The 26,254-nt window shown below is 36.4% G+C and overlaps 1 protein-coding gene across 4 annotated transcripts; it reads left to right on the top strand.

The window, feature by feature from the left end:
* Positions 1–138: 138 nt before the first annotated feature.
* Positions 139–26,254, top strand: LOC135735083 (Y+L amino acid transporter 2). Of its 4 annotated transcripts, none has more exons than XR_010527464.2 (10): positions 139–270; positions 3,597–4,184; positions 15,123–15,248; positions 15,709–15,853; positions 16,265–16,388; positions 18,238–18,341; positions 18,408–18,504; positions 18,601–18,750; positions 22,345–22,506; positions 24,558–26,254. XR_010527464.2 is itself a non-coding variant. In XM_065253725.2 (10 exons), the coding sequence occupies exons 2-10, from the start codon at positions 3,749–3,751 to the stop codon at positions 24,653–24,655; spliced, it is 1,464 nt and encodes a 487-aa protein (XP_065109797.2). In that variant the 5' UTR covers positions 139–270; positions 3,597–3,748; the 3' UTR covers positions 24,656–26,253. The 4 variants fall into 4 exon arrangements, 3 of the variants coding, with proteins under 3 accessions (XP_065109797.2, XP_065109799.2, XP_065109800.2); XM_065253725.2 differs by having other exon boundaries at positions 22,323–22,506; positions 24,558–26,253; XM_065253727.2 differs by lacking the exon at positions 15,123–15,248 and having other exon boundaries at positions 22,323–22,506.

Genomic DNA, 26,254 nt, shown 5'->3' with positions numbered 1-26,254 from the left:
TATACCTTTTGAATATGGCATTGAGCAAAATGTGATTTTTGTATTTAATGTCGTTATTTAATAAACAAAAGAAAAAATAAAGCACGTGCACGTGTTGAAATAACATCAGTAAACTGTAAACATTTATTCAAAAACTGTCAACTCTCGGCAAGTATGAGTAAAATAAAGGATATAATAAAGGATGTGTGACTACTTGTAGTCTCCTCCTCCTCCAAGACTCAACGTTTCATCATTAACGCAGGCAGGCATGCACATGGCGTGTTCTCTGAGGTGAGATCTTGTGTGAAAATAAATTAAACTTTATCATTTTAGCCTTTTAGCTCACTGCTGTTAGCTACCTTGATGTTAGCATTTATCAGTACTGTATAGTAGTAGCGCTATGTGATACAGCTAACCTACTACCTAGTTGATGTGCTACACGCGATGTTTTATAGCGTGTGTGTTTATCCCGTACCTAAACTTGGCTTTAAGACTAACAATCGTTAAAATGATCAACTGTGGTTGGTAATTGTGAGCTTTTTGTACTATTTGTTTATGCTAAACCTGAATATCGTTTGACTTCCTTGAATGTGAAGCCGCTCGACTTGTTAGACGGATAGTTGATAAATAAAATTATTTGTACCTTCCAAATTAAGATAAAACACGTCAAAAAGCAGCAAATCGAGGATAATGTTTTTGGTTTATAGTTTAATATAAAGTGAAAGATGCTGTTTTGTGTTGGCGCGAATCTCTCATTTAAACTCGGTCTCGTTTCTGACAGCGTGTAGTAGCTGCAGTGAGCTTTGCTTTATTGTTAGCACAATGTTAACGTGAATGACTGATTTTAACACTTTGTCTTGTGTTATTTGGCATTTATGGGTAGTATGTGATCAGTCTGTCTTGATTTTTATTGAATAACACCACAGATACCATTGAGGAAATGATATTGTAACCATTGTGTTTTAACTAGCCAACATATAGTGTTACTGACAATGTTGTTTCAGACAGTATCTATGCAACAGTATTACTGTAAGTAAATCAAAATGCTAAACTTAAAAACAATTGTGAAACCTGAAAGAAACCCGATCAATAAATGTCTGTGAAATCCAGGTTAAAGTCTCATAACCTAATGGTGATGCTAAGAACATCATGTGATTTTTACATTGATTTGTCATTATCTTACTCAGTCAATCTTAAAGATATCAAGGTGATATTTTCACAGAACGTTTATTTTTTTATTATGCAAGATAATTTTATGTTAAAAACCGTAAATCATGATAAAGCTGAGTTTTCACAGATTGGGTCTCACATTTCAGTTGTCAAAGTGGCTATAAATTCTCATTTCTGAAGTTAAATGGTTACTCATTAAAAGCTGTTGATGATTTTGCATTTAGATTTTCTTTAGGGCAGATATTTATTAAAATAACACGCAACACCAGAATTAGGAAATAAAACAACAGAATCTGATCTGGTGTATAATCTATCTTTTATAATAGGATATTTTGAAGTTAATATAGCGGGCACGCTCACATAATACTTAACTGAACCGTACTGAGTATGATTGTTCCTACTCGTCTCTGCACTAACTAACACTAAACTTTATTATCTTAAACACACCTCTCTCTTATCTGGGATGCAGTGTCACACGGCTGATGTATTTGTGCAGTGCATATCAGTGTTATGCAATTGGGCTGCAAAATGATTAATTGCGACTAATTGTTTGCAGAATAATTTTTTTGTGTACATTATATATATATATATGTGTGTGTGCTGTCTGTCTGTGTATAAGTATGTTTATATAAATACACAAACACATACATACAAGTATACTTTTTTTAAGAAAAAAATCTCTATATTAAGTATTAATAATTTTAAATAATATAAATTCTAATTAAATATAAAAATATATATACACATGTAAATTTATATGTACGTACATAATTATTATACACAACACACACATATATATGATGTGAACAAAAACTTTATTTTGCAAGCATTTAGTTGCAATTAATCATTATGCAGCCCTATTTTACAGGGACAGCTGAAGTTTCGCATTCTGGTGGTGAGTGTCCTTCCTCTCCCCCGAATCAAAGTGATCCGTACATGAGACCACCTCTGCAAACCCTACCAGGGTACACTTTAGTCTGTTTTTTTTTTTAAATATACGTGAACATACAAACACGGTCTAATGCACAACTTTGCAAAGTGTAGTTAATTGGACTTGAACGTGTACACAGATACATGCGCATTGTGAAAAATGCATCGTGTCTCCTGCAGGGCTCAACGCAAGAATTTTTATACTTGCCCGGTCGGGCCAGTGGTTCAGGTTTTCAACTTGCCCTGCCAAAATTTTCACTGCCCCCCCCCCAAAAAAAATGTCAGTGTTACGTATTTAAAAATAATAATTCAGAAGTCAAATATGATTGTATACATATACAACAAAAAAAGGCTCACAAAGTTTCTGCTTTATCTGTAAACTGACAGCAAACTGTGCAAAATATTACATCAATTCTTTCGTCGTGTTTTATCCAAGTAAATGTCTGCTTCCAAGATGTTAAAGATTATACATCCATGAAAAAATGACTTTAGTGACTGAGGATGAAGCACTGGCCCGATCGGGCAAGTGACAATACTTTTTACTGTGCCGAACGTCTCACACGCTTGCCCCGGGCCACCGGGCAGTCCTTTATGTTGAGCCCTATCCTGGGTTACATACTACATTCTCCTGTAGGTGCATGCGGGACATATATCTAAGCAGGGTTTTAGAAATTCGCACACTTTTCTGATGACACATATTGCGTCATGCACACTGTACGCGGAACCTTACATACGCATATTTTTTTTTTACATACTTTAGCTTTAAGCGTACCGCACCCAGATACAGTACAGAGCGATTACACTAACCAAATGAACCGTATTTGGGTCAAACATACTCGGGAACGGTACCGTTCACATAATGTGGGTACACCCAGAATTTTATGAATGGGTTTATCTGTGGAAGCAGCTGGTCTGAAAGCAGATGTAGATGACAAGACACGACACACGTTTGTTTCTGATCAGGCACTCCAGGCAAAGGTGTGGTCTGTAAAAAATGCTCCAATTAAAAACTTGTTCTTTAAAAAACCCTTGAGAATAGTAGTTATTCAGCACTGGAAAAAAAATGACAAGACAGTGTGTTTGTTTTTAAATTCTCTTCAGACCTTGCTGAAAAGTGATATACGTGTAGCAAAAACTATTGGTCGACCGATATGGGCTTTCTAATGGCCGATACCAATAGTAAGAAAACTGCATACCCGGTAAGGCTGATGTAACGCAAATTTAATTACAGTAAATAAGAGACGAACAGAAAAATTGAGAAACTATGTAAACTTTTTTTAATGGATAACATTTATAAATATACCCATAAATTTTACTGGCCGCTGGAAAAGATTGTTCGGCCGATGCCTATAATAAAAAAGCCGATATATCAGCCAGCAAAAAAAAAAAAAAAACCATGATAACATGTGACTGTACATTGAAAACATGTTTTTTTTTTTTTAAATGATACATGTCTCAACATCTGTAGTATTTTATCGTGTGCCCTTTTGTTCAATTCTTTTAACTTTCTTACTCAGATTTGGTGGTGATGGTGGTCATGGATGAGTCTCAAAAGCTGAAAAATCAAGCTTGATGTTAGCAAGTCCACTCCTCCTGCCAACTCCTCATCCCTCCACGCTTGCCTCCTGTCTGTCCTTCCACGCCCCTGCTCCTTATCTCTCCGTTCATCATGGCAGATGCTGTCTCCACCAGCTCCATGCGTCTGAAGCAGGAGATCTCGCTGCTGCATGGTGTCTGCCTCATTGTTGGAAACATGATTGGATCGGGCATCTTCGTGTCTCCCATAGGTGTCCTTCAACACACAGACTCTTACGGTCTGTCGCTAGTGATTTGGGTTATAGGAGGGATCTTCTCTGTGTTTGGTGCCCTGTGCTACGCTGAGCTGGGCACCACCATCCGCAAGTCCGGGGCAAGTTACGCTTACATCCTGGAGTCCTTTGGAGGCTTCTTGGCCTTTATTCGTCTGTGGACGTCTCTGATGATCGTGGAACCGGCCTGCCAGGCGGTCATTGCTCTTACTTTTTCAACTTACTTAGTAAAACCATTTTTTCCCACCTGCCCGGCACCGTACGAAGCTGTCCGGCTCATTGCAGCTGTTATTATCGGTGAGTACGTCTCCGTTCGTGCCTGCTTTAAGAGATCTTTTTGATAAAAATGTAACATGCAACAGTCACAGGATCAAATGTTGTAGTGGCAAAATATAAGCTGGCTTTCACTACTGTTTACTGTTAACACACAAGGCTTTTAAGCAGTAAAGCAACACCTAATGTTTTGATGTTATCAGATAGATCAGAGAATGCTATACTGCCATTAGATACAAACACAGCATGCTTATTTTTGTGTATTTAGGAACCCAATTTCAAAAGACGACATCCAGTCTAAATCATGTTCACATACCAATTTAATGCTTTTGATTTATGTTGTTTCATTTGAACTCAGTCGCTTTATTTTAAAGCAAGGCAATTTCATTTTTCATTAAAATGCCTTTATCGAAAGGGTTAACAGTGCATTAGTAGGTACATACATTTTATTAGTGTGTGTGTGTGTTTTCTGGCTTCGAACCCATAACCTTTTGTGCTGCTAACACAATGCTCTACAAGTTGAACTACAGAAATAGACATGAAGAATAATTTTTCTTGCTATGACTTTTTTTAACAAATGCATAAAATCCCAAGAGAGCAAGCATGTGATGCTTTTTCTGCCTTATTGTCATTTGGACATAATGATTTTTTTCAAAAGGTTCAGGAAAATGAAATGGGCTGGGGTTGAATGCAGATGTCACTTACAGTAAGTGAAATGCTGTAATCTTCACTTTTCTATTTTCAGCAAGGGCACATTTGCTTAAGGAATATGGACTTGTTGAATTTGTTTTTAAGGTTAATCTAAATGACATGTTCTTCATTTATGTGTACAGCTGTGTACTAGTTACTAGTAGAACTGCACGATAAATTGCATGTGATTGTCATGCGTATCTCGTTAGTAAAGTCTGTCCCTTGATTAGTAATAAATTGCCATCACCTGCTTTCAGAGAGAGCAGCATTTACTACACAAAGCCGGAGTTAAGTTGGGACAATTTCGCATTTATTATTGCGGATGTATCGCCTGCGATATGTATGTGATATGGCCAAGCTTGAGACATGTTTTTCAAATCTATCGTTAGTATATGAGTCAATAGCCTCTTTCACACAGTAATTCTGGTAAATTACCATGAATTTACCAGAATTAATTGACCAGAATTAATTTACCAGTAAATACAAAAATGTGCTGTTCACACATGCAGTGACGTTCCGTCTTTTTACCAGTAAGACATCAATCACACATCAGTATCAAAATACCAGTAAACTCTGAGAGAAAGCGGAAGTTACCTGTGGCGCGCGGCCGGCGAGCTACGTGTCGTATTTGTAAACAATGGTGGGTTATGACTTAATATCGTTGGTCCGTATTTTGTTGTTTTCACATCTGTGGCAAACGTTCACGAAGTTGCTCGTGACCAAACAACATTGCGCTAGGCGGCATCAAGCTGAACCTGCATTTGCACATTAGGCTTCACAAAGGGTGTGCTAAGGACGTAGGCAATTTAGCAAATAGATGGTAAGCTGTTTTAAACAACTTTGGTGAAGAAATGTGGAAATGTGGATGTTAACTTCAAGTGTGCTCGACTTTTAAGCAGCATGTGCTTGTGGAAACGTAAACAGTGCGGGGGTAAACGCGTCATCTTTATAAAAACGTTCTGATTGGCCCGATCTGTCAACGCAGTCTGACGTCGTCCGTTCTAAATGCCGGTAATCCTATATTTTACCGGTAAATTACAGGTAATCTTACAACTTGTCTTACTGGTAAATTGGAAGCACTGATTTCCAGGAAGGTTCTTAACATTTTTTAAAAAAGGCTTATAAATTATAAGGCGCAATGTTTTTAGGGGCATTCATAGCAGTTGCATCCTTTGACTTTCTAGTTGCACCACCTGACCTCTGCAATGAATTTACAATTAATAGAATTCTACTTTAATGCTGGTATGAGCTTTTGTTTGTAAAAATTAAATTTATAAATATACTTTATAAATACAATTAAATGTGTTTGATTTAAAAAAAAAATTTAGTTTTACATTGGTTGTACCACCTGACACAGAAAGTGTACCAGCCTACTCATTATTGTAGATTAAAGTGTAACATTACATAATTTTTTCAGTACAAACTTTTCATTCAGCTATAAAGACCACCAGGAGTTCACTGCATGATCTGATATCATGTTTCTGTTTATACTTGTTCACTTCTTAATAAATAGCCCATTCATTGCGGTTGTACTACTGTACCTTGACATTTAAAACTTGAAATGTAAAATTGTTGAACAAAAGTTTTTCAGTTATCCTAACAACTACTAATATTTGTGAATTTGTTTATAGGAAAGGTTTCGCAGACAAAATAATGCCAAAGTGTCTTATTTTTAATAATTGAAACACTGTTTTTAATTGTTAAACTGCTAATTTGTAGGGGCAGTTGCCACAACTGCCATTTTACATATTCTCTTTTTAATCACCTCTTAAAGGGACAGTAAGTAGGATTTACCCCCATCTAGTGTAGTTTGCATTCAAATGATCAGTGCTCTCTAGCGCCTCGCTTTTCCAAATGCGTTTTGCAACTACAGTAGCCGTGCTAGTGCTTTTTGTTCCTCTCTGCTATTATAGTTTATCAATACGGAGGAACGACATGGAAGCCTCCTTGGACTTACCCGATTTATAGATTAATAGATTAAAACATTCCTTCAGATTAAAGCCATGTTAAAGCACATATTTTAGAGGTATTGCCTCCCTTACACAAAATATCACTGCCACATTGCATTTGGCACTACTACTTTTTTCACAAACAGTAACCAAACTTGTGAACATTTGCTGCTGTCATTCATAGTGCCGTATATACTGCTTTTGGATCCATATATAGGGCCCTATAAAATCCGTTTTATTTTTTCCCAAATTCCGTTTAATGTTTTCCCAAATTCCGTTTTATCCGTTTTAATTTTTGACAATTTTTTTTCCCTTTACTGTTATTTGAGTTAGGGCTGCACGATTAATCGTTTTTAAACCGAAATCGCGATGTGAATGGATGCGATTTTCGAATCGCAAGAAATGCGATTATTTCGATTCAAAACTATTAAATATAACAATCATCTAGTACGCCGTTTTTGACAGTTCGCTTCATGCGCATTTTACGTTTGATGCAGTTTAGACCAATAGAGTGCATGAACACTGAGGTGCTGACTACACGTCATCACACCATTTGGAAAACATGAGCGCGAGCAGCAGTTCAACTCCTCAACAAAGTGTACGGCCATATGATTTCCGCGATGCGGAAAACACGGACAGAATCGCGAAATGCATACAAATGGAATAAACTGCACAACGCGGAATGTCATGAAGTTGGCAGATTTTGGATTCAGTCATTTTAAAAACGCATTATAACTCATTAACCGGCAAATGAAAGGACAGAAATGCGCGAAAACATTTCCCTTTTGTGTAATGTTGGACTTAAAGAAAGGTGTATATACGTCCGTTTCTTGTCATGCATCGCAAACAATGGCAAGCGCCTCATCAGACTATAAGCAGGTTTCATTAAAGCCCGGAACACAGCAGACGAAACAGGTACATTATACTTTCTTGCACGCGCACATCTGCACCGCTTTGAATATTTACAGGCATGAGGGTTCATGAAGCGCGCACACAGAGAGCAGTCAGCACACGCGTGATCACTAAACTTAAGTTTTCTTTCTTGTCTAAGTGAACATAAACAGCTGGATGTTTATCAGTAGGCTATATTGAAGCAGAGCAGTTTAGCTGTCTTCTGTCTTAAAGTGACAGTAACCTGGTGCTTTCTGTGTCAGAAATGTTTATTACACACCAAAAATTAAAATCAGTCCTTACTCTTAACTGAACAAGCTTCTGCAGCTCCACATTTAAAATCCTACAGTGAGGACTGTGCAGTCTTTTATTTGTATTTTTTGCTTATGTTAAATCATAGATTCTAATAACTAATATATTTACATTTATTACAGATGCCTGAAAAGTAAAACAAGATGAGTATAGTCTTATGATTAAAAGAAAAACTAAACATTTGCTTGTCAGATGCATTGTTGTAGTGACAGCCAAAATACATTGGCCTATATGTTATTTTAAATAAAACTTTCAAAAAAAAAATTTAATTTGTATTTTTTTAATGTTCTTAGATTTAAAAAAAAGTGTGTCTGCAGAATAGCAAAGTCCTGCAGACAACTTGGTACAATGTTTAAGAGGTTTTAAATAAACAGTAGCACAGCATCTTTCTTTGGTGCTATTAAAACCACCACAACAAACCTGGATGTACCTCTTTTATTATATACTAATGAATCGCACTTTAAATCGCGAATCGCAATTTTGATCAGAAAAATCGAAATTAGATTTTTTCTCCGAATCGTGCAGCCCTAATTTGAGTCATAAAAAGAGTGTGCCTTTAATGTTAATGATTAAAATGTCAATTATTTGGTAGGGGTGTGCAAAAAAATCGATTCACATTTGAATCGCGATTCAAGCTTTGCCGATTCAGAATCTATTCATAGCATTACAAAATCGATTCATACATTTTTTTTGTAATGCCGTGTTACTATTGTCCTGAAATGAGTTTATCTCAGTATTCCCATAGATGACGCTGCGTCGTATTCACTCTGACGCCTGCACACTCTTGTCACAGTGTTTCCCACACATTGACTTTACTTGGGCGCGCTGCCCAGTTATATTAACAAGTGCCCAAGTATATCTGGAATCAAATTTTATCTTTTTTGTTTTTCTGTGATGATGACAGTCTTTAATAATGACATTTTGTTTGCGACATGATGAGTTTGGTATGCGTTCACGTGCTCTCTGTTTCTCAATGAATTGGGATGCGACGCGAACAAGCTCGTGTCACATTGTATCCTTCATGTTTCTGAGCTTGAGCAGAGTTTTAACATTAGAGGAGTTCACAGAGCAAACCCGGACCGTATGGTTCCGGGTTTGTATTTGAAATGGTCAGTCGGGTCCGGGTCAGTCATAGTTCAATTACTTCGGGTCCCAAGTCTGATTAATATTGTGTGTAAAACCCGAGTCGAATGGAGAATGGCCGTGAGTGCTACCGCGCTAAAGCTCGCATGCAGTTTCAGCGTGCCTGTGGTTTCTATGGCGATAACTGGCTCTTTTCTATTATTATTAATAAACCTTTTCTTAAATCTATTGCACTGAACGAGCAAAGCTCAAGCTGACTCAAGATTTACAAAACGCAAAGCTGTAATGTAAAGTCCCCTGTCACTGGGACAGCAAGCAGACTTTTGAATCTGAAATAATGAGTGGATTTAGCTTTTTTTTAATTGGCAAGAGAGAAATAGAGAGGCACTTTCCTTGCTTCTGCTCTATCTAATAGACATAATAACCATTATAACACCAGTCACATTTATAATCTATAGACCTGCACTGTCTATCATTCATATATAGGGGTGCAACGGGTCACAAAACTCACGGTTCGGATCACATTACGGATTTTGAGGCACGGATCGGATCATTTTTCGGATCAGCAAAAAAAAAGTATGGGAAAATTCTAATAACAAATCAAGAAATTACAAACATTTATAAAAAGAACAAGGTTGCACATCAAGTAAGGTCTAAAATCATTAGTTACAGAAATCAAATGAATAATAACACTGCATTTATTGTATTAATTAAATGTAATTATTATTTTTTTAAAGCTTCAGAAGTGATTTTCTCTTTGTCTTGGGTTGTTTGATTAACATTAATGACACAGACTTAAGTAGGTCAATTGAGCTTACTGTCTCTTTAAGACCAAATGTGCACAGACTGCATCTCTCTGTTTGTGCACTACCGAGTCCCCTTAAACGAGCGCACAGACACAGACAAAGGGTGAATTACAGACGGGGCAGCATTACAGTCGTCCCACATAAAAACGTTACGTTGTTTTTCATTGCTCTATTAGCCAAATGTATTTTAATACACTACAGTATGAGAGAGAGTAGCGCAACTCTCTGAAATTTAAACATCAAGAGTTCTGATCTTTGAAGGATGATTACGTCTTACTCGAGCTGGACCAGACGCATTCAACCGCACGCGTGCGTTTGTGCGTAAAGTAAACTGATCACTTTAGCGCCGTTTCGCAGTTAAACTGTTTAAAATCACTTGAATGTTAACATTTGCAAACCTTTATAACACTTACAAATTATAAACTTTCCCTATTTAAATTTGCGTATTAATCCGCGAATCACATGCGAGCCGAACCGTGGGTCGTGATCCGTACGGATCACGGATCAACTGCGATCCGTTGCACCACTACATTTATAATCTATAGACCTGCACTGTCTATCATTCATATACTATATTATTGTATTTAATAGAGTTTCATAAAAGGGTTCATCTAATTGCTACATAACAGTTTTTATTTTTGCATAAAGACATACGTAATATCAAGCTACATTTGATTTGTTATCTTTCTTTTCTTTAAAATTGCATATCTACTACAATCAGTCACATAGGAAAAAGTAAACTACATTTACATACTGTGAATAGTTTTTTTAAATCGAGAATCGTTTTTGAATCGAAAATCGATTTTGAATCGAATCTTGAGCCTAAAAATCGGAATTGAATCCTGAAATTTTCTGAATCGTGCACCCCTATTATTTGGGGAAAAACGGGATAACACGATTACTTAATGACTGTAAAACATGCATTTACACGCACACACACACACACACACACACACACACACACACACACACACACACACACACACACACACACACTTCAATTCAATTAGGGCTGCAACTAACGATTATTTTAATAATCGATTAATCTGGCGATTATTTGTTCGATTAATCGATGAATCGGATAAAAAACAAGAAAAGCATTCATTTCCAACCCCTTATTCAAAACAGAACTAAAATCTTTAGAAATTGCACAAACATGTTGCTCCTTGAACACGCCTGAGCTGTTACAATAATTATAAAATAAAATAAAAATGGACTAACACAAAAAATACACATGTATGCTTTACATCTGCCAAATATATAGACTTTTTTTTATGATGCATTACCCATCAAGAAGCCTCTCTTGATGGGATCAAAAAAGATAGTATATGAGTACACTCTCAGAAATAAAAGTACAAAAGTTGTCACTGGACAGTACAGTACTTAGTATATCACCCGCACCTCATCAGCTCTGCTTATTTGCGACCCTAAACTGATTTTCTTAATTCCTTAATGCATAAATTTTTCACGTTAGTCTCAGAATGTCCCGGGTGGGTTTGAGGTCTTATCGACAGTTTGAGAATCTTAATTTAAACTGAGTTGTGCCTTATATCGCCTTTTAATAATTATTTGTGTTTTCGAATTTTTATACAGTTTCATTGTTTGTCCATAATTTTTATAATTATGTAACTTTTTCCCTTAAAAGTAGCAATAATGTAAAGATATCAATGTGAAAAAAGTAAATGACTGAGAAATGACGTCATATATATGGCCAGATCAATTAATCTAATCAAATTATGGATGTGAATTTTTAATGTTAGTTTGCAACAGAAATTAGTCCAAATGGATTTATTGAGTCAAAATGAATTTATCAAAGTGGATTTATTAGTCGAAATGGATTTTTTTAAAGCGGTTTTATACACGTTTCTTCCTTTTTAAATTGACAAGCATTATTTTTTTTAAAATATAATTTAAAGTAAATTCATTGATATGCTGATTTATTACAGAAACTTGTCAGCAACAAAGATACTGTACTAACCTTCATAAGTACAAGAAAACAGCACAGTTTCCAATGAGCAATAAAACAGCATGTGATGTAAATCTGTTCAATTCCATAGATTTGTAGCATTTTGAGAACAAACTTGTCATAGATTTATCGCATTTTGCAGAAAAAATTATAAATTTTTAATAATAAATTTTTAATGAAAATCAAATTATGGATGTGAATTTTTTATAACCTAAAGGTGCTATGTGAAAGTTTGTAACAGAAAATAGTGGTTTTCATCTTGTCACTTTCCTTGTAAAAAAACACATTTTTCCCCAAATTAGTCAAAATGGATTTTTTGCGTTTTGGAACCAAACTCTTCATATATGTTAAATTAAGTTAAGCAAAATCAACTTCATTTTATACCATTCATTTGAAATAACTTGGTGTAAGTTATAGTAAATTTGTTTAAATGGCTTTTAAACAAAGGCAACAATTTTCACTGGCCCCACCAAAAAATATTTTTGTGTCACATATTAAAAATAATAATTCAAAAGTCAAAATAATTGTACACATTTTATTCATCATTAGCCTGTCAGGGCTACGGTCTCAGATATTTCAGCATAAAAACTGCACAAAAGATTCATTCATTCATAAATGAAATATTGTTGCAAGAACGTTAACTAACCCATATTACTAAAACAGTGTTATTACATTTTATACACTGTTTTTTTGTTTCTGCATGCTAATAAAGTGGATTGCCTTAATCTCAGTTAGCATCTTTCCAAAGAACCTCAAAGATAGTGTCTGTGAATCTAGAATTATAAATATTTAGAAAATGTTATAAAATCATAGTATGATGGAAACAAACAGAAGTATGGAAAATATCTACTGCATATATTTCCATGCAGTTCTATCCATTTGAACAAATAGTGGAGCTTTTAGTGGACTTATTTCTTTAATGCCAGCGGATTTTTTTTTAAGTTGCCAGCCAGCGCCAGCATTTTTTATGATTTCACAAAAGTTTAATGCTTTCAAACAAAATACAGTTTCATCCCATCTTCATTTTTATTCATCACCTCTCAAATATGGGTGGGTTTTAAGGACGTTTGTTAGAGATCAAATAATATCAGTTAATGCTCCAGTGTTTTATAAGTTGGGTAAGCGTGTCACCTAGTGGGTAATAGCGGAAATATAGATTGCCTTAAACTCATCATTAGTGGGGAAAGAGTTAACTATTAAATATTTCTTACCTCCGACATGCAATATCTGTGTGGTACTGAGATCCTACACGAACTCTGTTTTTATTTTTTTAAGCAAGTCAATACACTGTTCGAATGACACAATGGCTTTTCATTCTTGATGATGTGATATGCTGTGTTGATATGTCTCTCGATGCGCTGGAAATTCTCCTCCTACTTCTCGCCATTAAGTTCAGTGGACCAGATAAAGCGTTATCAGACTTTTCTCATGGGCTTCGACTTTTTGTTTGCGGTAGTTGCTGGTCCTAACGAAAAAAGATCCCAACTTGTCTGCTATACCTGGAAATTGACGGAAAACTGGTCGAAGCATCGTTTCTTTCATCGTGTTTTATTTAAGTAAATGTATGCTTCCGAGATGCTAAAAAAAGTTGACATTTGGCCTTATAATCGGAGGGCGCCGGCGCCTCCGCCATCTTAACGTATCTTTGCTCTAACTTACTACTACCAGCTGAGTATCACGCAAAACACGCAACAGTCACCACAACAACCAATAAGGTAAGAGAAACTTTATGATATTGCTAAGAAGTTTACGTTTGCGCCGCTTAAAATGCGTCTCGATGGTAACATTGCGTAAGAGTACATAGAGACAAACGGCCGCAGACAGAAAATATATTTTAGTGACTGAGGGTGAAGCACTGGCCCGATCAGTCAAGTGACAATACGATTTACTGGCCCGAGCTTCTCACACACTGGCCCCGGGCAACCGGGTAGTCCCTTATGTCGAGCCCTGAAAGGAACTGCAAGGGTAGGAATTAAAACTATTAAAACTACCCCAGACTATGCTTATGAAAACCGGCAAAACTGGTTTTCTTTCAATTTCCTTTACACATTGTGAGAGGAGATCGATTGATGTTGGGTGTTGGCAAAGACTTGGCCTGGGGGTGGTTTGCATTTTCTTGACTATGTGTCAGTTGTTTATAAAGGTAAAATGTTCTGTAGCATCTACAACAAAGTCTGTGGGTAGACCTAAATAATACATGTTTTATTTGTGTTTTTTATTTTATTTTTTTATTTAACCAAATAGTGCACATTATTAGGGCTGGGATAAACGATTATTTTTAAACGATTAATCTAGCGATTCTTTTTTCGATGCATCGATTAATCTAACGATTCATTTTATCAGTCCGATTTGATTATCTCCCCATTAATTAACTAATAGCAATTTATACATGTTAATTTACATATCTGAATGTAAACATTTCAATATATTGATTGCTCTTGAAATTTCAAAATAAAAAAAGACTATACAAGTGCAAAATAATGCATTCTTAGTCAGAGGTAGCATTTCATAAAGCGTTTGCAGCTCATTCTGTGCTGTTTAGTAACAGTATAAAAATCTCAAGTTCAAATGACTTTATTTTGCATGCATTCATGAGCAAAACCTCTTCAATGTGCCTTTTGATGGTCACACAGTGTCATTTTTATAACTTGATTTGTTTAATCCACATTGTTTTCGTGCTGTTGTAGTCCAGTTGTTCAGGGTCTTCTAGATAACTTGAGATTTACAGGCAGGTGTAAACTATGCAAGACTGTGACCCACCAGAAGCAGGACTGGACATCTTTACAATAAAAGCCACAGACTTGATGACAATTGTTAGGGCTTGGTGAATTAATGTCTGGGTCATGCAGTCAAGGTTTGCGGTAGAAACTACTGCCAAGTATTGACTACAATATTAAGTAAATCTGTGTTTCTCAACCCTGTTACTGGAGGATCCTGTAGGAGACGTGCAAATTGTGCACCGTTCTTGTGCTTTCAGAAACAGGGCTAGGAAACACAGGTTTACTCAATGTTGTTGTGAGCGGTGAATTATATGGCAGAACTTGAATTGCCAGTTGTTTAGTTATTGTTAGTTCATTGTGCATTAACTATAATGTTATCAGATACAGCCTCAAACTATTTTTTACTTGAGATTAATAAATGCTGTAGTATTTGGAAGTGGTTATCTTAACCAAAGGGTTTTACCTTGTTGCATTAACATAAACTAAATGTGTATCTGTGACTAAAAGGCACACTGTGGTCATGTCTATACCCGTGTCTTTCTCAGGTCTTCTGACGTTTGTGAACTGTATGAAGGTAAAATGGGGCGCTATTCTTCAAGTCGTGTCTACTGTTGCTAAAGTCCTGGCTCTTATAGTCATCATCATCGCTGGAATAGTAGTTCTGGCTCAAGGTACGAACATACACTGTAGGCTATTCACTCTCAGTGTCTTTATATTTAGCATTTAATAAATGACTTCACTTCATTCTTCTGATATTGCTGTTGCGTAATGCTGCTCCAGAAGAATTTTAAGCACTTCCAGATCTGCTTTCTGTTTAAACTCAACACATTTGCTATGAGAGTCTTTGCATCTTTAAGCCAAGATTTGTGTTGTTGCTAGCTTATGAGTTTTCAAAAAAACTAAAGCTCCTTCAAGCTTTTTCAAACCTTTTTTTGTCTCGTCCATACTGCACTAAAAGAGAAAACATGAGACTGATATTTTTCTGATGTCTGGACTCTTATCATCAGGAGTTTATAAAAATATAAACAGATGGTTCAATATGTTGGTAATAAATGCACTCTTAAAGAAATTATATTACAAGTTAAATGTCACGTCCATAATGCTGAAATTGTCCATATGGTTATGCCACAGGCAAGACGAGCAACTTCCAGGATTCGTTTGAGAACTCCAAGCTGAATCCAGGAGACATGGCTCTGGCTCTGTACGCAGCTCTCTACTCTTACTCCGGCTGGGATACTCTGAACTTCATCACAGAGGAGATTAAAAACCCAGAGAGGTTGGCATTTACACAGCTTTTCATTTCATATAAAGATGATATGGAGAGTTCCAAAACGCAAAAAATCCAATGACTAATTTCAGTAAAACGTGAAAATGAACTGAAAATGTATCAAACAGTAGACAATTGTACATAATCATCTGCATGACTGTACCAAAGCATTTGCAATTTGTCCAAACCAATGAGAATTTGCTTTTATGTTCTGACTTTCTGCTGTAGAGGTTATATATAATAAAATTTTGATCTGGCTCCAAAGTGACTGAGAAAAGCTGAAATGCTTCACCTCCTGTGAGATGCGAGGAAAGGAAATGAGGATGCACAAATAAGAATTGAGAAGCACCCAATGACTTGCTATGTTTTAGAAAAAGGAGGAAGATTATGTTATTGAGCGAAATCTCTTTTCTACTAAAGGAACCTGCCGTTGTCAATAGCGATCTCCATGCCCATTGTCACAGTCATCTACATCCTCACTAACATCGCCTACTATGCTGTACTGGATAAGACGACACTGCTGAACAGTGAAGCTGTGGCTGTGGTAAGATCAGTATTGTTTAGGTCATTAAAGGGCCAAACTAAAATAAATAAATAAACCCAATATACAGTGTGTATGTATCTATGTATGTTTGTATGTATATATGTATATTTAATATTTATATTTAACCACATATTCTTGCACAAACCATGATGGTTAGTTGACCGTGTCTGTTTAGTGTAAAAGCTTCATATTCTAATCTCCTGTTATAGTGATCTGGTTTTGTCGAGCAGCCTGAAGCAGCTCTCTCTCTCTCTCTCTCGGTCTCTCTCTCGGTCTCTCTCTCGGTCTCTCTCTCGGTCTCTGTCTCTAGAGATGCCATCCGAAACCTCTGACGCACTGTTGCCTGGTTATAAGACTTGTGTGCTACTCTGAGCTTTCAAAGCCCATTTATGTACCATATACTGTTTTTCTGAAAAGAGTATTGAATGTCATTTTGTTTACTGTTAAAAAAAAAATTATTAGCTCCGTTGATGGAAATGTTGATGCTACATTTTTTCAAACACTATAAAAACCTTATTTTTATGTCATGGCTTACCCATTGAGTTCTGTAACCAAAGTCCCTATAGAGAAGTCGCGCCACAAGGCAGCCATATTTGCATTGTCTCCGGGCAGTTATTTCAGTCATGCAAGACTAAACTCCTCTCTACTTAATGTTAACACAATTAAACAACATATTTCTAACCAACAATTAAACCTGACATCAACTGTATCAGAATTTTTTTTTACGCTACTACCCATGTACACAGGTTGGCAAGCGTCTCACATGACTCAGAGCCACTCCCCCAGAGAATCATCATCAGTCTTTATCCGTTGATGATTGGTTCTTTTTAACAGAAAGGCGGGACTTCTTTTGCTAGAGCGACCATTTTTAGGGTTCCCACAGGTCCTTGAAATCGTTGAAAGTTTGTGAATCTGAGAAATATAATAATAAAAAAGGTTTTGAAAATAAACACATTGAAAGTGCTTAAATCTAATTTGTGCAAGACTTTTCTGAAATGTTTTTTTAATATTATTCCCTGTATAGTAAAAATTCTTACGACTTTTTTGCGCACTTGCTTAACTGTAAGTATTGAATGCGGATATCTTCTGTATGCCAATTTTGATCCATCCCAAAATGCTTTTTTGCATAGCTGTGTTTGATGCATGAAAACTGTAACAATGTATCTTACAAGGTAAACCAATGTAACCTTGCTCTCACTTAAAACGTGTCCCCAAATAAAGTCCTTGAATTTAAGGATATTGAAATTTGGACCTGGAAAGTGGGAACAGATAATGGACACATACTGATAAAATATATAGCTTGCTTTAAATAAAAGTGCATATATGTAGATAAATATGGATCTTGAAACATTTGTAAGGCCAAATAAGGTATAAATAGCTCCAAGGAATAGTGTGCCCCCAAATAAAAAATGTGCCTATATTTCAAAGGACGGCTTGATGGTGAGTAAAGAAGTGACGTAGTGGAAACATTTATATTTCAGACCTGTACCGGTTCATAAGAAAAAAAAGAGTAAACTTTCATTTTGCGGTGAACTATTCCTTAAAAGTGTGACATGAGTCATTTCATATTCTTTGTATGTTTAAAATACTAAATAATACTTGATATGCAGAGACGACTATAAGTAAACCTTTTCTTTTCTTGGTTGATTCCCCTGTAAAATGTTAAACATTCATGGTTTCAAAAGAGGAACTGGAAAACAGACAAACAACATTATCTTGCACAAAATGTAGAAAATGTGTTATATTGTGTATTGTATTGTATTGACGTTCGGCTCTATCTGTCATATAATGTAGTGATGAGCAAAAAGCAAGAGGTGTAACAAACTGAATGTGTTTGTATCTCATCCAGACTTTTGCTGACCATGTGCTGAGTTATGCCGGTTGGCTCATCCCACTGTCTGTGGCCATCTCTTGTTATGGAGGCCTAAACTCTTCTATCATAGCTGCTTCCAGGTAAATGTCTTATAATCTCATCTCATTGTGGTGGTGATCTGTTTTTAAGATCATCTTTTCTTCTAGATTGTTCTTTGTGGGGTCACGTGAGGGCCATCTACCCAACGTCCTTTGCATGATCCACGTGGAGCGCTACACACCGATCCCAGCTCTGCTCTTTAATGTAAGAATCCTGAGGCAGGCGCTGACACGTCTGTGTTATGCATCGTATCCACATCATCAGCATTCCTCACTGTGTGTGTCTGGTTTTCATCTGTAGGGTGGCATGTCCCTTATATTCCTGTGTGTGAGAGATGTCTTCCAGCTAATTAACTACTTCAGTTTTAATTACTGGCTCTTTATTGGCCTTTCCATCGGCAGTCAGATCTACCTGCGAATTAAAGAACCCAACAGGCACCGTCCTGTAAAGGTGAGACAAGAGATCACCAAATAAATGTGCTGATTATGATGCCATATAAGATGCATTTTTAGCCAAATTTTAAGTAGAATCGTATAAATTCATCATAGGGACACGGTACCATGTAAGAAGCTGGATGATGAAATAAAATGTAGTTGGCAGATGAGGCAAGAGAAATGTGATAATAAATATGTGTATTGTTGTGTAAGGCAGGGTTTTCTGGGGTTTGCAGATGTGAGGGGTTTTAAAGTTAATGGGGGGAAAAAAGTATAAATTGCAATTAAATCATAAAATGTAAAAAAATATTTTAAAAAATCTAAATAAAAACCTCACTTACTATGTCCATTACACAACACTATTATTATATGTGAGGAAACTGAGAACAGTTCATGGACAGATTTATGTACCAATAAAAGAATAATTACAGACAAAGGTCCAGTAGCAGGTGGTAATAACAATAACTATGTGAAATGCTACTTATAAAAACTGATCAAATTAATGTTTTAGAACTTAAGCATGCAAATGTGCTAATAAATTATTAAAATATTTATTTAAAAGCTCAGAGGGTACTTCAAGGAATAAATTTACTGTATAAAAATATAGTTTTAAAAACCGTTATATATCAAAGAGAATAGCAGAGTTCACACCACAACTATAACAATAAAGATATAATGAACTAGTTAGAATCACTTTCTGAGTGATTTTTTTCCAACTTATGAACAATAACCATTGACGACCAATCAAATCTTTGAACTTCAAGTGCATGCACATTTGAAATGACAGATGACACTGTGGAGAAGCTCATTGCTCAGGTCAATAACATAAAATGACCTCAGGTATCCAGCGCTGATGCCCTTGCGGTGAAATTCAATTTAAAATTTAATATTTTTTTATTCTACTACATTGACTATGCCAAAATGTAAGAGATTATATTACACAAAATACTAGATTCACTGTTTAGAGATGTTGAGCGTGTTGAGGACATCTGCTGGTTTTACCTGCTGTGTAAATGCAACAATAACAGCATGTTTACACATCCAATGATATGTAAACAATCACAAAAGCTTTTATTACAGGAAATATCCAATATTAGTTTATGACTAGGGATGTTAACCGATGACGGTTTGACCGATGGTTGACCGTATCAACGTTAACCGGTCAAAGTTGTCGGTTGTCGGTTAAAAAAAGGGATCTGTAAATTAGGCTATTATAGACAGTGGACTAAACGCTACTACAGTTAGTCATCTAAACACAGCAATAAAATAATTAAAATTAAAGTCTCTCCTGGTTGTGTTCCGAATTATTAACATTTATGTCTTTTAGGCTAACAGTAAAGTGCAGAGTAAGTTTTGTTTCTGTAAATTTTCAGGCATGATTTTTACCACTTTATTAAGTTTTGCTTTGTAGAAAGCATTTCTTTAAAGTGAATTTTGTTTTGTATAAATTGTATCTTAATTTTAATAAATGTTTCATCAACCAAATGCATGTATTTAAGAAATAAAAAGCAAATATAGCAGAGTATATAATTACCGGTCCGTGCATGAAGGCGCAGGCACGGCGCATTCACTTGCATTGCATTGTTTATTAGAACGCACCTCATCATAAATAAATAAAACTCAGTGTAGGCCTATATACTTCATACAAGCATTAAAGGTGCTCTAAGCGAATTGAAGCGTTTTAGACCATAAAACATTTTTTATTACATACCGGAAACATCTCCTCACTATCTGCTTGCTCCCTGTCCGCTGATCAAACTGTAAAAAAACGCGATCTCTGTAGACAGCCCAGGCTTCACAAACGGCAATATCAACAAGTGGCCAAACCTAGCATCACAAAACAAAACAAAGTGTTCCAGCCAATAAATGACAAAAAGGATTTGGGGGTGGGGGTTGGGCGCGTTCATGAAAGCACGGAAGGGAGGGGGAGGAGTTAGCTATGCTCCGTCTGTTTGAAAACAGTTTCAAACGTCAACAATAACTAACGTCTCGCAGATTCGCTTAGAGAGCCTTTAAATATCTTTGCTGCATTTGTTCTAGAACAAACACAGTGCAAGACCTGCTTTGGCCGGTGCGTCTTTTACACATTCTGAAGGTGCCCGTTTAATCCATTGGTTTTATCGTGTTGCAGTCTATTAGGCAACATTCCGCATAAGATGGGTTTAGATTTGGAAATACATTACATCTATATTTCAGTGGTAACAGAAAAGGTGATGATGATCATCCTATGTCTTTATTATTACTACCCCAAACTAAAGCGCAGTCTCTTCTGAGCTGTCATTTTCTTAAATGAGCCGCGGCAATTTTCAAATGAGCTTCACAAACGCCTTTATTTTCAAGTTCAACGCGATCACCTAGTACCTAAACTATTTCGAAACTAAGCACGGCGCCGCGTTTGCGGTACTTATGTTTCGTGCTGTAGGGGATTTAAAAAGTGTTGTGAGGTCTGTGTGTGTGTGTGTGTGTGTGTGTGTGTGTGTGTGAGCCGCATAGCATATTTTAAACTAATAGGCCTATCGGTTAACCGGTTTCAACCGGCGTATGAGGCTCGGTGGCCGGTCAAGAAAATTTTTCGTTTTCGCCATCCCTATTTATGACATAGGGCCCTATTTTAACGATCTAAGTGCATTGTCTTAAGCGCACAGCGCAACGTCTAAATGGGCGTGTCTGAATCCACTTTTGCTAATTTAACGACTGGAAAAATAGTTTGTGCGCCGAGTGCATGGTCGAAAAGGGTTGGTCCTATTTTTTTAATAAGTATTGGGAATATTTTGGGCGTAACGTGCAGTAAACCAATGAGAGTCTCAGCTCTCATCCCCTTTAAAAGCCAGTTGCTCTGGCGCTATGTCTAATCCCTATTTAGATGACGGACTTTGTAAACTGAAAAACTAAGCGGAGGAGGAAGATCCCCAGTTTAAGATTAATGTTAAATAATTGTGTTGTTTTTAAAAAGTAAGTTATAAAAACATTTCTGTCAACCTATCTGCAATCTCTGAGATTTAATTCTCTGTAAGAAACTACCTTAGAAGGAAGCATTATGCTGTTTGTGTCCTGTTTTTTGTGTTTAAATGTGGTCTAGTCTAACTAATCTGATTGTTAAGTGATGACGTAAGGAATAGTGTTTCCGGGTCCAAACCTCCACTTATTTCAATTAAGAATATTTTTTTAAACGGCCGATTATGAACACTATTTATTCATATCACACATTAAGCGAAAATTGTATAAACTCGCGTGTAAACTGCAGTCTCAGGCTCCCAGAATCAAAGACGGCAATTCATAAAAATCCACGTCCATTAATCCATGTCTGGTCATCTCGGATTTTGTTATGGAGATAAAAATTAGGATCGAATGTTTTTGTAGTTTTTCATTATGATACGAGTGTATTATAGCCATGATTTTTTTTGTTATTTTTCTATGACATCTGTGAGCGGTTGGACCCGGAAGCAGACTTAACAACCGGATATCTCTCACTTGAAACAAATGACTGTTACTTGATTTATTGTTGTAGTGTTCAACAAGATTAATTGACACTAATGATGTGTGTGTGTGTGTGTGTGTGTGTGTGTGTGTGTGTGTGTATGTGTGTAGTTGAGTCTCTTCTTCCCTATAGTCTACTGTTTGTGTACGGTGTTTTTGGTGGTTGTACCTCTCTACAGTGACACCATAAACACTATGGTGGGAATTGTTGTGGCTCTCTCTGGAGCTCCAGTGTATTTCATCTGCGTGCACCTTCCACCCAGCTCCAGACCGGCCTTTCTGGGACAGATGCTCGGTGAGCTATGCACACAAACACACACACATGACTTGTGTTTCTCTGCTTTCATTTTTCTTTGTTCAGTCAAACACCTCAGATTACAGTTCAGATTTCTGCTGTGAAAGTGGGTTTTTTTATGTGCACCCAGGTTTGGTTTGCCTTGCCTTCTAGGGTGGGTTTTTTTTCATAATTTTACAACTGAATATTTATGGTTCGCAAGTTGTCTAGAACGAGATATTAATATACACTGACCTAAAGGATTATTAGGAACACCTGCTCAATTCTCATTAATGCAATTATCTAATCAGCCAATCACATGGCAGTTGCTTCAATGCATTTAGGGGTGTGGTCCTGGTCAAGACAATCTCCAGAACTCCAAACTGAATGTCAGAATGGGAAAGAAAGGTGATTTAAGCAATTTTGAGCGTGGCATGGTTGTTGGTGCCAGACGGGCCAGTCTGAGTATTTCACAATCTGCTCAGTTAATGGGATTTTCACGCACAACCATTTCTAGGGTTTACAAAGAATGGTGTGTAAAGGGAAAAACATCCAGTATGTGGCAGTCCTGTGGGTGAAAATGCCTTGTTGATGCTAGAGGTCAGAGGAGAATGGGCCGACTGATTCAAGCTGATAGAAGAGCAACTTTAACTGAAATAACCACTCGTTACAACCGAGGTATGCAGCAAAGCATTTGTGAAGCCACAACACGCACAACCTTGTGACGGATGGGCTACAACAGCAGAAGACCCCACCGGGTACCACTCATCTCCACTACAAATAGGAAAAAGAAGCTACAATTTGCATGAGCTCACCAAATTTGGACAGTTGAGTCTCGATTTCTGTTGAGACATTCAGATGGTAGAGTCAGTATTTGGCGTAAACAGAATAAGAACATGGATCCATCATGCCTTGTTACCACTGTGCAGGCTGGTGGTGGTGTAATGGTGTGGGGGATGTTTTCTTGGCACACTTTATGCCCCTTAGTGCCTATTGGGCATTATTTAAATGCCACGGCCTACCTGAGCATTGTTTCTGAACATGTCTATCCATTAATGACCACCATGTACCCATCCTCTGATGGCTATTTCCAGCAGGATAATGCACCATGTCACAAAGCTCAAATCATTTCAAATTGGTTTCTTGAACATGACAATGAGTTCACTGTACTAAAATGGCCCCCACAGTCACCAGATCTCAACCCAATAGAGCATCTTTGGGATGTGGTGGAACGGGAGCTTCGTGCCCTCGATGTGCATCCCACAAATCTCCATCAACTGCAAGATGCTATCCTATCAATATGGGCCAACATTTCTAAAGAATGCTTTCAGCACCTTGTTGAATCAATGCCACGTAGAATTAGGCAGTTCTGAAGGCGAAAGGGGGCAAACACAGTATTAGTATGGTGTTCCTAATAATCCTTTAGGTGAGTGTATATTTACTGTGTACACAGCGATGTTGCTCTTTACATTCTAACTGAAGGCTTCTGTTTTCTTTACTTAAGTATAGGTGTATTTATTTAAAATTGTTAAATTATTTTAGTTTGCATGTATGGTAATTTTATATAGTGACAAAACACACTCTGTATAAAAATGATTTATTCTAAGGTAATAAAAACAATACAGTTGATAATGTGAGGTCTTGATACACCCCTGATAATATAGTTATGTAGACTATATTGCGTTACACAATGCGCCTTTAACTAAGCCAGTAGAGTTATTTAATTTAATTTGTTTATTTTTGAGCCAGCATTGACATTAAATATTAGATAGAGAAATAATTGTATCCAGACTGTTTCACTGGAATGTGGTTTAATACATTTAAATGATTGTGCTTTTATGAAATAGGAGGTTTGTGGCCACAAAATGACCCATACTGTATTTACTGCATGTACTAAAAGAGCTTTACTCTCAACAATCACTTCACTGTTTCATCCATTTAATACTGCAGTTCTTAGATTTGTGTTATAAATCCAAAGTACATTACAGAGAAACGCTTTGCAGCGCTTGACTATTTTGTATGAACACTATTAGTCTGATGCAGATATCTGTAATGATGTTTGTATTTTGCAGATACGTTTTCAGTGCACACCCAGAAGCTGTGCTTTTGCTGCGTAGCAGAACCTGGTTTGGACCTTGACAATCCACCAGAGGAGGACAAAAACGATTAAACGCAGACTCCAAAGGAATCTTATCCGAGAAAGTCGGATTATCCAGAACCTCATGTTTGCAATGCACAAGGAACAGAGAGACGGATGTGTGTAAAGATTAGGATTGAAACACAAACACACTTGTGCCTCTTATGCCTCAGGCTTCACACATGTGATGTCTCATCAGTTTAGTCCAGTTTCAGTTTAGTGGACCAAATATAATTCAGTAACACTTAACAATAAGGTTGTATTTGTTAACATTAGTTAAATCACAGTGAACTATAATATGAACAAAGATATTGACACTAAACTAATAAAGAGGAATAAATGTTGAGAAACTATTTATTGTTAGCTTATCAATTAGCAAATGTTAACAAAAACAACTTTATTGTAAAGTGCTCCCAATCATTTATTAAGACAGACAGTTAGTTAGACTTTAAAGAAGGCTGTGAAAGTGATTTTAATGTGATGTTTTGTTTTTAAGGTTCACTACCCGATGGTCTCATATGTTTGGATTAGTTCTCCTTCACTGCATTGGTCTTCTGCAAGGCTTTATACTGAATATTATAACGTTTATAAAGGCCAAGTAACTGCAGTACAAAGCAGTCGTATGGCTGCTGTAAGAGAAACACTTTTGTGTCGTTTACGGATTTTGAGAGTAATTGTTTGCTTGGCAAGATGAAGGATTGTGTTACATTTTGTACACCAGACTGAAAAGCCATATATTTTTACCTAAAGTTTCAGTTGTGCAAAGTTTATATTTGACTTAAAAGCTTTATTGGGGCCTTTTTTTTCTTTATGCAGCCTAGATATACGTGTTTTTAATTTTTTTTTTATGATTCGTTTACTGGCATTTTAATGATTTATATGTGTGTCTATTTTTAAGGAGATTAAAATGTATTTTTATGCTGGATAAATCCCTATAGGAATAGCATGAAGGTACTGTATGGTCTACAGGAATTCTGTTATATGACACCACTGTCAATGATTTCAGGAATTTAACCATAATGCATCATATAGGACCAGTAATAGACACAGTCTACTTTGAAGTTTATGGGCAGAAAGGCAATGTTTAAAACGTGTTTTGATCGGTTTTAGTTTATTTCTACATTTGGATGATGTTTAAGTGAAATCCGTTTACACAGTTGTTTAATGAAATGTATGCAGGTTACTGTATACCTCACATGCACATATATCACTGTAAACCGCTGTACTTTATTATATTTCTAGAGTGCTGATCATTCCTACACCAAAGAATGACTGACAGGAACAGTAGTTTATGCGTCTTAAAGGTACAGCAGTACCTCCAGTAAACTGCTGTTATTATTGTTGAGAAGTACACTTTGTTTTAGTTACCCAAACAGTTTTTTTATCTGATCTGAATATGTAATTCAATGTTTATTGTAGTCCGCAGATTAAGATGACATTTTTATCAAACGTTATGTGCAGTGTGGTTGTTGATTTCTTATTTTTATGGCCAGAGTGCGTACAAAACAATCAAATTCTCAGATGTCAGGTTAATGTTAGGAACCTATTCTTTTTAAAAATATTTACATTCATAAGAGGTTTACTATGATTATTTATTTCACTGTTGCAAAATTGTACCCACCAATTCACAAT

The sequence above is a fragment of the Paramisgurnus dabryanus genome, chromosome 19, assembly GCF_030506205.2.
Source record: "Paramisgurnus dabryanus chromosome 19, PD_genome_1.1, whole genome shotgun sequence".
NCBI lineage: Eukaryota > Metazoa > Chordata > Actinopteri > Cypriniformes > Cobitidae > Paramisgurnus > Paramisgurnus dabryanus.
This window is presented reverse-complemented; position numbering and strand designations above follow the sequence as displayed.